Source organism: Hesperophylax consimilis, chromosome 16, assembly GCF_061612785.1.
Source record: "Hesperophylax consimilis isolate HC1 chromosome 16, BYU_Hcon_1.0, whole genome shotgun sequence".
Classification (NCBI taxonomy): Eukaryota; Metazoa; Arthropoda; class Insecta; order Trichoptera; family Limnephilidae; genus Hesperophylax; species Hesperophylax consimilis.
The window spans coordinates 7,085,322-7,100,758 of record NC_142851.1 but is presented as its reverse complement, the minus strand read 5'-3'; the positions used below and the strand labels follow the sequence as shown (position 1 = coordinate 7,100,758).

Genomic DNA, 15,437 nt, shown 5'->3' with positions numbered 1-15,437 from the left:
AGGCCGCCGCGCAGAAAAGTCTGAAAGTAAGTCCTGCTCGGCGGCCTGGTATACCGGCGGCGCGTGATAGCCTATTGGCATTTACATTTTACTTCTTCAAAATAAATAAAGAAATCTTTTTTTTACGATTTGTAAAACATAACATTTTTTGACAGTATTTCTTTTCATGAAGCCTTTTTATCCGGTTATCATCTTTCTTTTATAGTTTCTCCTTCTATATTAATATAACTGCTCATAAATTGTCTTATAAATATTCCCCTAAATAACTGAAAATGCTGTGGAATGCACTTCACCAAACTACAGAAAATTAAAAATATATTCATTTGTATATATATATATATATATATATACATTATATATTTTATGTAACGATAATCGATAAATCTTTGTCGAAATGTCAAAAAATGCGGAAAATTGATGAAAGATGTGACAAAAAAAGATCCCGCCGTTCTTCATGGTTTTTAAAATGCATGCGTCAAGGCCGTCAAGTACGAGTTTACAAATGTAAATCCACTGAGTTTTATTTCACTGCAGCCTGATGGGTGCTGCAGGGTGAAGATTACCTTGATAACATTTGTAACGGTTCAGATGTTTCGATTTTAGTTGATCAACGCTCTGTTGAATGACTCTTGATGGACTCTTGAAAACTTATCGGCAAGTGTAAACCTCCTTTCAACAAAGTTGATAAAGTTTTTTGTTGAACAACTAAAGTTGGAAACCCGTCTACGAAGATAGCCAACTTCATAAATATATTTTTAAAGTTTATACCAACTTACCCCGTAATGATTTCTTACTTCGAATTAAATAAAGCAAATTCAGTTCTTCGTTGCTGTTAACCCCAACCTTGAATCATTCTTTTTTTCCGGGAGTTTGATTGACTGGTGTGCGTTTTTCATTTCTATATTTTGTGAATTTATCGGTGAGAACACGTTTTAAGTACAAATGGTTTATGTAATTAAATGTTTAATAATAATATATCACGACATTTGTCCAAGTTTGAAAGTGATGGAACCAAATTACCAACACGTGATAATTTTGCCGCTTTTTCAAAATGTCTTTGTGTTAGGGGTTAATTTATTTTCGGCATTTTCCCCCTTTGATTTAAGTCTCGTTAAGGTCTCGGTTGTGCTACGTAGTTCACTGTTTAAACCCGTGTTTTTTGTTGAATTTTAGATCAAAATAATGGAAAACATGGATGTTAACATCACCGGATCTTCGGCGTCCACACCGGTCCCGGAATCAAATGGTAAATTTCTTAGCGTTTATAATGCACATACCTATTAATAATTATTGCGCTTTATGTTTTTGTGCAATGTCGGTATCTAAACATCGTGAGTTATATTTTTAGGACCGGATAAGAATGTGACCGCTGAGGAGATGACTTCGCGGGATTATTATTTTGATTCCTATGCCCACTTCGGCATCCACGAAGAGATGCTAAAAGATGAAGTCAGAACCCTCACATACAGAAATGCCATGTACCATAACAAGCATCTTTTCAAGGGAAAGGTAAATACCAAACATCAATTAAAACTTTTCCGAAATATTGTTATATCGAACACTTGCAGGAAATAAATTGCTTTTCCTACCTCAAAAACCGTGCATAGCATGGGTTCTAAATGTTTTCTGCACTTGTACTTACAACTTTAATTTTTTTTTCTCATTTCGCTTTTTTGTTTGTTTCAATGCCTGACTGGCATTTCCTTATTGCTATCAAGGTTATGAGCAATGTGCTTTTCAAGGTTCTGTGCAATCCTAACCAAAAATATTTTAAAGTTGTCTATTATTTAATTGTTTTAAAAAAATGGTTGTTTAGTTTTTTAGAGATTCATATAGTATAGAATCTGGAGTTTGCTTCTTTTTCTGAAGGTCGTTGACATTATTCACTTTTGTTGAAAAGTGAATAATGTTAGTGATTTTTACCATATTGACATTAACTGTTTATAAGCCACCTTTGCTTTTATGAAATTATTTTTAGAAAAACTAACATATTAGTAAAACCAGATATTTACAATATATTGGAACATTTTACAGTAGCAATAGCTTCATCTTATCACTGGTAAACTTGTCATGTAAAAAGCTTTTTAAATAATCAACACTTGATTTCAACTTAAATATCTAATGGAGACAACTATTTAATTCGGGGGTTTAACCACTCGGAACATTAGAACGTCAAAAGACGTAAATATGATAATAGCGGTCAAGACATTAGTACGTCTTTTCACGTAAACGCGCGAGATTTTACAAAAATCGATTTATATTTCCATCACTAGTATACGGATTACCATGATTTAAAAAACAGAGTATCGATAAGCATTATCTGAGTCGATTGAATCTGTCATCTTGTTCGTTCGTAATTTATTGCATTTTTAAATAATTTATTAAAAATATTTTAGTTTGGACGGTTAATATTTTGAGGTGACTAATAGTTTTTAATTATATTTCTTCAATATATAAAGTGTTATTTCTTTATGATACTCAGAAAAAAGTACATTTTTCACAGCTTTGAAATAATGGTCAGCGATTTTTACATATTTTTGACGTTTTCAGAAAATGTATATTTAGAAACGCAAATATTTACGTATAACAAAACAATACGATAGTGAATTTCATAATCTTTCCAAAACATTTTTTAGAATGAGGCTACGTTTCCCAAAACGTGAGTTATGAAGCTTTTAACAAAACTCGTGAATAACACAAAAATTTTCGCGTTTTGACAGTTCGCAAAGGAACACAAAGTAAATAAAAGTCCTTTTCTGAGAGGTTCAGTAAAAATTCTCAAAATAGGATTTTGGGGTGTTAGTTTGGGTTATTTTTAATAATTTATGAGTATTTCCCAACCTTCAAGCTTAACTTTGAGAAAAAATGGAACTATGCATCTTTCATTATCATCTCCGCCGATATATAAATATATAGTTATTTCTCATAGTAATTAAGTTGAAACCAAGTGCCATTTATAATTTTTTTGCATATGAAGCGTGCTGTGGAATTCAAGAACATTACATCGCTAATGCTCTTTTTTATTTTATTTTTATAATAACTTCAGCCTGTCGTCCCACGGATCGGTTAGCAATTGACATAAACCAAATGCTGTAAGAACCTGTGCAGAAAAGTTCTGCAGGCCGTTACCTTACTATGGCGAACTTAATTTTCTGCACGGGGTCTTACAGCACTCGTTTATGTCGATTGCTTTCCGGCCCATGGGACAACGGGCTTACTTAGGTATTTTAAAACATTATTGTGCTCATTTTGTGTTTAACCCGCGCTGATGCCCCCTTAAACTCATTGTATAGCTTTACTTATAATTTAATGTGCCCTCAATTAACCCTCTTCTAATAAATAATAATCTAATAATGTCAAATTTTAATGGGAGGGTTTTTGTCTCCTTAAAAGTTGCCAAAATTTATCCTACGTGGAGATGGATTCACATTGATGATATTTAGTCTGAAAAATAGTTTGCATACATTTTGTCTTGTACGTATGTAATTTGCCATGCAAAATTCTCATCATCTTCTCCTTGTCCTATTTGTCGAGTTCCATCACTTTCACAAGGTGCCTCCTGACGTCCCTGTCCTGGCCTAACTGTTCCATCAGCCTCCATCCATTGCAGGTCCAGCCTCTCCTCGCTCAGCAGCTGAAGTTGCTTTCCACGACTCTGTCTGGCACAGCCAACTGAACGTCTTCCCTCTGGAATTACCGCCAGTATTTTATGCAGAAGTTCTTCCTCTAGCATTCTGACAATACATCCAAGCCACCTCCGTAAAATTATCATTGCGAGTATTAGATAAAATCTTTAGACTAAAAAAATTTCATTGTTTGAGTTGTATTATTAATGTGATTTTTATAATTCCAGGTAGTGCTTGATATTGGGTGTGGTACGGGCATTCTGTCCATGTTTGCGGCCAAGGCCGGAGCCTCCAAAGTCATCGCCATCGAGTGCTCCAATATTGTAGACTACGCCAGGAAGATAGTTGAGGCCAACCACCTCGATGATGTGGTCACCATCGTCAAGGGAAAGGTGAGTTCGATAAAACAAAACCTTCAATAATGGAATCCTAAATCTTCTACGTAATCTAATGTTGGTGAACTAAATAACTGAAAGCTGACACAATCATTTTCCTCGTGATACTTCACATGCTCTTCATGACTTCGAATACACCGATAGGAGAGGACACCTAAAGAAGAAGTGGCACATACTTGCATGTTTATTTTTCTTTCAAAATTTATTAAGTTTTTTTCAGCAATTCATGGCTTTATGATAAGAACTGTTTGAAAGGTACTTATTACAGAATTATAACAGTTTAATGCTTGTTAAAGATAAGGATAATATTTATTGTTGATAACTATTATCCTTATTTGAAATTTCACACTCTACTAACGGAACTAGTCTTTTTTGTCTTAAAATAATTTTGTGTTTTAAGAATAAACAACACGCAAATGTTTTTTATTTCGCATTATGTTATCAAAACCTTTTAGATACAAATTTTATGGAAAAGGAGTATTTACCACTTTTAAAAGTAATAATTATAATTGTTTAGTAAAGAACTTTTCACAGGGATGTAGTCGCTTTTCACACAGGTATTGCACTAATCTCAAAAGCCTAATTTATTGGCTTAAATACATGGGAATTTATATTAGGTAAATATGTATATAGAAAAGTGCAACACTGTTAATACGCACATTTAAATTTAAAACCACTTTATATCATTTAGATAATAATGAGAAACGAGTATTTCATTAAACGGAAATGGAAAAAATTCACAGACATAGGAATTAATAGACGAGAAGATAATGGCGAGGGGTAAAATCAACTGTTGAAGAACGAAGGGCGTAAGGCTGACTGTGATTCGTCAATAAATCAATCTGACAGTAAATAGGCATCTCGCATTATAATATCACCATTTACTTCTTAAAAGTAAAATCTGCTTTGGAATGAATAGACATTTTTACATGGGAGCGCAAATTACTCGCCACGTTATGAACAAATTTGCGAAGTCCAAATTCGGCAAAAAAATTCGGTTGTATTTTCAGAGTCGAATATTTCGTTTAAGTATTTAGTTAAGACACTTTTATAAATGTTCATAATTTACTTCCCAGCAACCAACCAGCTTTGTGTTTCGCGTCCAGACGTTTCTCGATATGATAGTATAATATGTTTCTAAAACTGATCTATATTATACGATGTGAATATGCTTAAAATAAAGTAAAATAATGCTTATATATGGAATGTAATACGACAATTGGGTTTATTCTCTTTTTCACATCTATTTTTACAAGTTTTCATAGTACAAGTCAACATTTTGCCGTGTTATTTCGTAAAATGAACCGATGATGCCTCGACCATAGTTCGCACAAGAATGATGACGTCACGTTTTCAAATTTCACTTAAGGCCATACGCCAGCCCAGCCAGTTCCAATGGAACCGGTATGGGGAGTGGGGATAATACGCTTTTAATCACTTAGGGCAGGTCTACTAATATTCATATGTCTATGAAAAAATTGCATTTTGAAAGTAAAATTGATTTTTCACTTGGCAGCCAATTATTCCGTTAATGTTTTAAGTTTGATTTTTATTCTATTATTTAACCTAAACTATGAACCCAAGAACCTAAAATAGGTTCTCAGTTTGAGTTTTAAAAACAAAAACCTATTCTAGTATTAACTAATGGTGGCTAGTGACTCATGACTTTTGGGTGAACTAGAGTGCTAATACAGGGTGTCCGGGCGTAAAGTGCACCAGCTTCAGGGGGTGATTCTACATGATTTAATTAGTAGAAAAGATATATAACTTTTTCCAACGTTTTAAGGTTAAAAAGTTGAATTGTTTGGATGGGAACATAAATATATTCGTGGAAAAATATTTTTGTATGGAAAAAAGATAGTTGGAATTTGGAAAAAATTAATTATCTATTTTACTTCTGCCATCATGTAGAATCGCCTCCCGAAGTTAGTGCAGTTTACCCCCGGACACCCTATATTAAAAATGGTAAATGAATTAATACAGGGTGTCCGGGAAAATTTAGTAATGCTTAAATTTCAGTTTTTTGTACAAAAATATTCAGGAAATGATACAGCGCACCGCCAAACTAAAATTTCTTGAAAACCTTCACACAAAAAACTTAATTTTCAAAAAAATATATTGAATCATTTTGGACTAAACAACATCAATAATGTTGAATTTTTCAAACTTAGCACTCTATCACACCCAAAAGTTACGAGCCACCACTGGTATTAACTGTGTCCCGCTTTTCGTATATTTACCTTACATTATTTTGTTGTCACTGTTTCTTTCATCTTGGTTGAAATCTATCATCTAGTTTGAAACTTTCATTTTATGAATAATTGGGGGATATTTTCAGGTTGAAGAGGTGAGCCTTCCCGACGGTATCGAGGGAGTGGACATCATCATCTCGGAGTGGATGGGCTACTGCCTGTTCTACGAGAGCATGCTGGACACTGTTCTGTACGCACGAGACAAGTGGCTCAAACCTGATGGCATGCTGTTCCCCGACAGGTACGTTTCCTCTGACAACCAACTCACTGTACACATCCCTTCAAGTGACGTCAGCTATGTTTAGTGATTAGCAGTGACGGCTAGCCCTAATGCTGGCACTACACGATCGTCCAACTCCGAACTCCAAATGTACATTATTGTGGCAGACATCGAAGTAAAAGCTGCGGCCATGCTGTATCTTATCAGTGCCTCTCCACTTATCCACTGGCATATTCATGAAGGCGGCAATTCATAACCAAGCATCGGGTAATAACACTTTGTTTTTGTGCAGGTGATGCTACGGGTATCATTATATTGGTTCCGCTTCTTAAAGCTACAAAAATAGTAGTATCGAGTCGTTATTCCACACTCCCATAGTAATATCAACGGGTTGGCGTGAAAAAAATTAAATAATTGTACGACGTGTCTGTCTCGATTGCTTGACAAGCGTGAACGCCCACTAATGTGAGCCTGTTCATACGAAAATCCTTTGACTCTGGTAGTGTTTACCGCAAACTCGGCCAAACCCGAGCCAGCGTGCACGAATTGCCCGTCTTTGCAATCGTCCAACTGTTGGGAGTGTTGTTCCAACTCCAAAAGGCGCACCGGCAGACCTGCATTTTTAAGGCTTACTAAACGTCCATTCTAGCTACAAAGTAGTTTCATCTGTGCATCCGACGACGTTGGGTTCATTGTACTGAAATCCCAGTCTATAACATATAATTTGTTTTGTTGCCATAAAATCACCCCGTGTGTTGCTTGAAAATGCTTTAGCCGTCTTTGGTGACTAGATCTGAATATCCAGGTGCTTCCCCCCACCTTCTTCCTCTTCTCCTCCTGGCCACCTTCGGCCAATTTAGTTCCAATGTAATTATTTGTCATTAATAATAAGATATATGTTTTATATTGTGTTACCATGAATATATTTATGCGAGTAATTAGTCTTAACAGGCTGTTAAGTATTGCTGACCTGTTCCCCACAAAGCTCGCTATAGTGAAACTATTCATTTCGATGTTCTGCACAGCCTTCAATGCTGTTCCGATACCAAAAATCGAATACAATTAATAATTTTACTACATATTCTATGAAACGCAGTGTTGTCTGATTTTTTTCTGATAAATATCATTATTTGGATGTTTTTTCTTTTAGATGCACCCTGTTCATATGCGGCATTGAGGACAGGCAGTACAAGGACGAGAAGATCAACTGGTGGGATGATGTGTACGGTTTCGACATGAGCTCCATCCGCAAGGTGGCTATCTCTGAACCTCTGGTGGATGTCGTGGATCCCAAACAGGTGATTACCTCATACTTATAAGTAGTTATACATCTTTCGTTTCATGTGTCCACGATATATAGTCGGATAAAATCACACTGGACTAAACCACCACAGAAACTAATTTCATTTGAATACCAATGCCATTTTAGTTACAGTTTTGCAGACAGTATAAAATATAATGTATATTTTAGACCTCCCTTTTTATAGCAGTTCGACCATTTGATCCTGAATATTATTTATCTGTGTTTTCATGTGAAGACTACTTTTGGTTGTAAACAACAGAGTGGTAGATACGCTTGAAACGGCTTTTGCCTAGTTTAATGACCAGATCTGAATAGCCATCTACTTCTCGACCTTCCACCTCCCATCTCCTTCCCCCCTCCAACTCTCTCCAGTCTCATAACATACCCCAATAAGGTATGGCATAATCCCATTGGCTCGCTAGCTATTAAGATATATTTATATATTTTTAATGTGTTTTCCAGGTTGTGACTAACTCCTCCCTATTGAAAGAAATTGATCTGTATACAGTACAGAAAGCTGATCTGGACTTCTCCTCAAGATTCAGCCTATTGGTATGTTTTGCTTATTCATTAATTCTTATAATATTTATGCGAGTAATTAGTTTTAACAGGCTGTTAAGTATTGCTGACCTGTTCCCCACAAAGCTCGCTATAGTGAAATTATTCATTTCGATGTTCTGCACAGCCTTCATTGCTGTTCCGATACCAAAAATCGAATACAAAACCCCCACCATATTCTTTTTTTCCACTGTTCTATTTCCACGTCCTTTCTGTTCACGGCAAGAGAAATACGTCTGCACCTTTTTGCTTGCCCTAACTATTTTAACATGTTTATACTTTGTCAGGTCCGTCGCAACGATTTTGTCCAAGCCCTGGTGACCTTCTTCAACGTGGAGTTCACCAAATCCCACAAGCGTCTCGGCTTCAGCACGGCTCCTGAGGCGCCCTACACTCACTGGAAGCAGACTGTCTTCTACTTCGATGAGTTCATGACGGTAAGGCAAAACTCTTTTCCTCGCTAAGTATTACGAACACAAAACTCCTTTCCTCGCTAAGTATTACGAACACAAAACTCTTTTCCTCGCTAAGTATTACGAACACAAAACTCTTTTCCTCGCTAAGTATTACAAACACAAAACTCTTTTCCTCACTAAGTATTATGAACACAAAACTCTTTTCCTCACTAAGTATTATGAACACAAAACTCTTTTCCTCGCTAAATATTATGAACACAAAACTCTTTTCCTCACTAAGTATTATGAACACAAAACTCTTTTCCTCGCTAAGTATTATGAACACAAAAGTTCTAAAACTTTATGGAAAGTTATTTTTTTCCACACAATCAACTACAAGTATTTTATATCTGTAATTAAGACAGATTTAGTTCCAACTAGCTGATAAGTACCCGGCGGTGCTCGACCTTTCTCTACTTTCAATAAATATAATATCTATTTATTATATATACAGTAGAACCTCGTTAATTCGAAATCCAGCGGACATCAAAAATCAAATTTCGAATTAACGAATTCCCACGTAATTCGAAATTTTATGAAAAAAAAAAAAAAAAAAATACGCCGAAAATCGATTTTCTCGGCCGCCTCTTCAAATCCGGGTGGTATTTTAGTTGTAAATTCGTATTAATACCAATTATTTCTTTATTTCCGCGGTCGATTACCGTAGCGGCCGGCCCTGTAAATTCAGATATTCGCAATAAATTCGTAAAAATGCTATATATTTACGCGTAAATCGAGATTTTGCTGCCGATTTCGGTCGCGCCCTACCCTTTAAATTGAGATATTCGTAAAAATACAATATGTTTCCGCGTAAATCGAGATTTCGCGGTAATTTTCCGTCGCGGCCGGCCCTTTATTTCAAATATCTGAATTTGAATTCGTAAAAATACGATATATTTCCGCGTAAACGAGGATTCGCGGTCTTCAAATTCAGATATTCGAAAAAAATTCATAAAAATGCTATATATTTACGCGTAAATCGAGATTTCGCTGCCGATTTCGGTCGCGGCCTACCCTTTAAATTGAGATATTCGTAAAAATACCATATATTTCCGCGTAAATCGAGATTTCGCGGTAATTTTCTGTCGCGGCCGGCCCTTTATTTCAAATATCTGAAATTGAATTCGTAAAAATACGATATATTTCCGCGTAAAACGAGAATTCGCGGCCGTATTCCGTCGTGGCCGGCTCTTCAAATTCAGATATTCGAAATAAATTCGTAAAAATATGATATATTTCCGCGTAAATCGAATTTTGTCGGCAGTTTTTCGTCGCGGCCGGCCTTTTAAGTTCAGATATTTGAAGTAAATTCGTAAAAATATGTCATATTTCGGCATGGATCGAAATTTTTCGGCCGATTTCCGTCACGCCGTATTTTTTCAACGCGGATATTCGAAGTAAAGTTAGTAAAAATACTATATATTTACGCGTAAATCGAAATTACGCGGCCAAGTTTCGTCGCGGCCGACCCTTTAAATTCAGATATTTGGCGTAAACTCGTAAAACTACGACATATATCCGCGTAAAATGTATTTTCTCGGCCCTTTAAACTCGGATATTCGAAATAAATTTGAAAAAATACGACATTCCAGTGTAAATCGATTCAGATTTACAAAATAATAATACTAATTAGGACGATGTATAACCACGTAAAAATACATTTTTCGGCGTTTTACCGCCACGGCTGACTTTTAGATTCAGATTTACGAAATATTATGATTTATTTTCGCAAAAATCAATTTTTTTCGAATTACACGAACAAATTTTCGTGCGCGGACAAAAATAAATTTCGAATTACGAATTAACGAATTACGAATTAAAAAAAATTTTGTATGAAAAAATTTTTCAGCGGAAATTTTTTTTGCGAAAATTTCGAATTACGCGTTTTTTCGAATTATCGGGGTTCGAATTAACGGGGTTCTACTGTATAAACCTTCCGGAAGAAATTCTGTAAATGATAATGAAAACCCTATCAAACTCCGTTGCATAGTTTAGAAGAACTAAGCGCACAAACAGACAGACGCGAATAGTGACTTTGTTTTATGTTTTATATTGTGTTAGGGGTCGTTCAAGTATTACGTAAGCAGATTTATTACAATTATTTACCCCCTCTTCCCCCTTGTCACCAAAAGTAAGCAAAGCTCTTACCCCCCCCTCCCATGCTTACGTAAAAATTGGTACCTATATGCATTTTTCTGTTAATGCATTATGTTTTTTTTTTATTGATTCATAAGCAGCACTTATAAAATAGACTTAGGATAGAGGACTTTAATGCATTTAATATTCATTTAAACAAACTAAGTGAGTACCTACTGCTGAGCAGTGCTGACGTAATCACTATCTCGACCCCCCATGTCATCAAAAATAAGCAAAGCAAAGACCCCCCTGCCCCCCTACAGTGCTTACATAATACTTGACCGCCCCCTTACTTTGAATGTATTTATGCGAGTAATTAGTCTTAACAGGCTGTTAAGTATTGCTGACCTGTTCCCCACAAAGCTCGCTATAGTGAAACTATTCATTTCGATGTTCTGCACAGCCTTCAATGCTGTTCTGATACCAAAAATCGAATACAAACACTCCTCAAAACCTAACCTAACCTAACCCAACCTTAATGTAAGACTAGCAAGTACATAATTAAAGTCTTTTTTTTTTTTGCAAAGTCTAACCTAAAATGACGTTGGTTTAAGGAAATGCTTGACTAATATTACGACTTATTCCTGTGTAAAGTAAATTAATGTAAACTAACCATCATACCATTTCCCCGGCAAAAAACTCGGCCTTGGCACACACTTGCCTCATTCACAATCATACATCGTCTCATACATTCTCTTCAATTATTCTGACTCTTGACATGGCCTGACTCAAGTATCTGATTCACTTGATCGTGCCATGTCTTCCTCAGGCATCCCCCACTTCTGCTACCATTTACATCAAAGATATTAGAAGAACGAGATGTGCTATGCGCAGTTCGTACTGAGTGGAATTGTTTTGCCGAGTGTCGCCGGTTTTGTTCACCAATACTACTGCACACCTTCGCTTGCGCTAAGGTATCCGCACTAATACATAGAACAGATTTCTGTGCGTACACGTCCCGATACCGTTCAAAGTACCCTAATTAGGTAGTACTCCGGCTACGGTCCGGCGGCCAACATAGCATATCTCGTTCTTCTAATATCTTTGATTTACATCAAATGTTCTCCTTACACTCCTTTCTTTGCTCATTCGCTCTACATGCCCAAACCATCTAAGCGTCCCTTTCTTGATCTTACTCATTACGCTTACAATATGTGTATTAAGTTTTTCTCTTTCCCTTTCCAGGTAAAGAAGGGAGAAGAAATCACAGGGTGCTTCTCAATGAAGCCAAACCAGCGAAACAACCGCGATTTGGACTTCAACATTGAAATAGACTTCAAGGGAGAGTTGTGCACCGTGCTGGAGAACAACCACTACCGGATGCGTTGAGCGCGCCCCCCGTTGCCCGCAATGCGTCCGACCAACCCGCCCCACGCAGCCGGCTACCGAATTACCTTATAACTACTTTAAGCGTATTAATCTACATCGTCTTGTCTTTTATGAGTGCCGCAACGTGCATGAAGACTAATTTTATACAACACTTGCGTAATCTCATCTTATGCGAATAGTCTTTGATAATGGTATTATTACCTTTAAAAAAAAAAAATCAAAACAGCCCGACAAATATATCGCCGTGAAAGCTCGTTTATGAGCGCCAATTATTTGCGGGCTGAATTAAATACTGTACTGTCTACATCTTTGAGGGTCGACATTGTATTATTATCAATCGATTAGTCACTCGTGTCTGAGAATCCAAAATTCTCTTCAAACTGTCGAAACTCATAGTGATAATAGCAACTTTTTAATACTAATGTAGCATTTCCAGTATTCGCCTACTCCATTTCGTGTGAGACACGACCTGTGAACTACCTGCCAAAATACCAGTTTTTTGAAGACAAAAATTAATGATTATTATAATTTTAGTTTATTTAGTTGCATCTACGACACAAACATTTTGTTTTTGGACGTGATAATTATAATATAAGCGTGGCAGTTATAATAAAACCTCTAGAATATTAACTTTTAATTTTTGGCATAAGTTTCATTCTGTACACAACATTCTTTTAATTTTACATTGTGCCGTTGAGACCCGCGGTTCGATTCTAGCGCTTTAACTATAGTGTTCATTAATTCTGCCGATTATATTTGGGCATTTACAAATATAATGCGTTCCTATACTAACTTCTTACTGACACCAGTTAGACAAAAGAAAAACAGCCAACGTACATAATATTTGTATCGTTTCGAATCAGCCGGATTTAAGCCGAAATCACACAAGGAATTTTTCTGCGTGGCTTGGGTTTATAGCCTTTACAACAAGCGTGTTTTAAATGAGCAATGTTAATGAGCTCTTAATAATAATCTGTTTGGAATGAGTCTTTCTCTAGCCTATAATAAGTATTATCAAATATAAAATGATGTGATTGTTGCAATATAGATCTGTGGAATGTTGTAATAGTCGAGTTAGAAGTGGCGTGAATGCAAATCTTCTAAATGTCATTATTATTTGTTGATGTGTCTTATGTAAATTCACGGTTTTAAAGTGGCCAGAGTGTTCAAAGCTTCTGATATTTTCAACGTATAAAGCCTTAGCTCGTTGAACATGTAACGTGTTTCCCGTTTCAATGCGGTACTTACATTTCAACCGGTTGGTAAAGGATGTTTACTTCGTAAGATACTTTTTTTAGCTTTGTCTGCATTCCAATAATTAACGTTGGAAAACTAATTAAAATCGTTTCCAAAATTCATAAAAGACTGCATGTTTTTAATACTTGAGTAGCGCTAGAAAAAATATCCAGTTCTAAATAATTATAATTCTTAACCGCTAGTGGGGTACTTAAGATGAAAAATTAGAGATTAATTATTTTAATTCCTGATTTAATTTTGTATTATACCTGGAGAATTGAATTCAAGGAAAAAGATAATGTCAAGGTCGATCTATAATTTCTTTTATTTTTGTACTTCTCTATAGACTTTGGAAATAGTTAAGACATTTTGTGGTGCTTTTCAAAACAAGATGTGTCAAGTTGAATTTTTGGACGGATCCAAAATAACTACATTGAGTTTTAAGGGGTAGCCATCCAAATGTTGGGAGTGCAAGTGGATGATGTTAGTTGAAATTCTGTTCACGTAGCGGTGTATATTCAAAGCATTGTTTGCATAAGCTAAGTGGAAAATATTGTACAAGAAATGTAGACATGTGAAGGTGATGTTTGGAATAGATTTTTTCTAGTTAATTTGTCGCATAGCTGAAAAGGGCGATGAATGCGTGGATCTGAAGTATGAATGGATGAGGTTTGACCTGTATTGGTCAGCTCGACTTGTAACTGACATTTATATTATAATAAATTTACTACACAAACTTACTTGTCTTTTTATAGTTGTCTATTTTTATTTTATTTTATGTGAATAACGCTTAAGAATCCTATCTGTCCGTAGGTAGTGGGACTTTTCCCAATTGGGAGTAAGTTGTGAAGCTGAAGGTAGCGGGGAGGGGAAAAGAAATGTAAGGAAGTACCTGGTTCATTCAGATAAATATTTACTTAAACCTATTTTATAAATATGAAAGTTCTTAATAATTATTTTTTTTGGTAAACTAATGTTTAAGACAAGATTTTGTTATGCATAGCACAAAGGGTAACAATTATTTTATAAGCAATAATTATTAGCCTGAAACACTCATCCACATTGAAAAATTTCCTGATAAAAGATACATGACGCCAACGGGACTTGAACCCGTGTCCTTTCTTAAAAAATCTTTTCTTAAACATTAGTTTACCAAAAAAAAAAAAAATTAATATTTGACAAGTTCTAGTATCTTCACCAAAAATGTAGACAATTTGTCTCGACGCCATCTAGTGAGAGTGTCACTTACAATGCCTTTCTCATATAAAATAAAGTTGGTTGTTTTCAGGTGAAAAAAATGTAACAAGCAGTAATTGTTGAATGAAACACTAGTATATATTGAATTATTTCGCGGATAAGAGATAAGCCGCCATAGCTCAGTGGTCAGAGCTGTCGACCGGAAATCGAAGGGACACGGGTTCAAGTCCCGTTGGCGTCATGTATCTTTTATCAGGAGATTTTTCAATGTGGATGAGTGTTTCAGGCTAATAATTATTGCTTATAAAATTAAAGTTTTTATTTAATATTTATTTATTATAAACGCCCTGTTGGGGTTTTACGTATATGTATGTATGTGTACTTAACATGATATACTGCATGATTCAAGAGACACGGGAGTTTTTTAAAGTTTAGATAACTAAATTTAAATACATATCTTTAACAAATTGACACATCACATGGCTATGTGTATATAACTAACGAAGAACTTAACCACTCGGTCTTTTTGCTGTTTCCGTAGTTTATGTGCTTTAGGAATTAGTCATTTTGAAAAAAATTTTGTTTTATTTCCACTTTGCAATTAAATGCGCATGTAATTATCTGTTTCTATGAACAACTTAAGATAGGGATGTACAGTTTTGTCTGTTCTTTATAATACATTTTTATTTTAGAGTTGTCAGATGCAGAAATCTGGAGTTATAACGAAATT

The 15,437-nt window shown here is 35.5% G+C and overlaps 1 protein-coding gene across 1 annotated transcript; it reads left to right on the top strand.

The window, feature by feature from the left end:
• Positions 1-831: 831 nt before the first annotated feature.
• Positions 832-14,246, top strand: Art1 (arginine methyltransferase 1). The gene is made up of 9 exons (XM_089640833.1): positions 832-919; positions 1,174-1,246; positions 1,349-1,509; positions 3,854-4,018; positions 6,360-6,514; positions 7,644-7,791; positions 8,259-8,348; positions 8,642-8,791; positions 12,131-14,246. The coding sequence occupies exons 2-9, from the start codon at positions 1,183-1,185 to the stop codon at positions 12,272-12,274; spliced, it is 1,077 nt and encodes a 358-aa protein (XP_089496959.1). The 5' UTR covers positions 832-919; positions 1,174-1,182; the 3' UTR covers positions 12,275-14,246.
• The last annotated feature ends 1,191 nt before the right edge of the window (positions 14,247-15,437 follow it).

Coding starts and splice junctions, on each gene's coding strand:
- Art1 (XM_089640833.1), top strand. CDS start 1,183: ATGGAAAACATGGATGTTAACATCACCGGATCTTCGGCGTCCACACCG. Junction 1,510..3,853: donor AGCATCTTTTCAAGGGAAAG/GTAAATACCAAA, acceptor TTATAATTCCAG/GTAGTGCTTGATATTGGGTG. Junction 4,019..6,359: donor TCACCATCGTCAAGGGAAAG/GTGAGTTCGATA, acceptor GGATATTTTCAG/GTTGAAGAGGTGAGCCTTCC.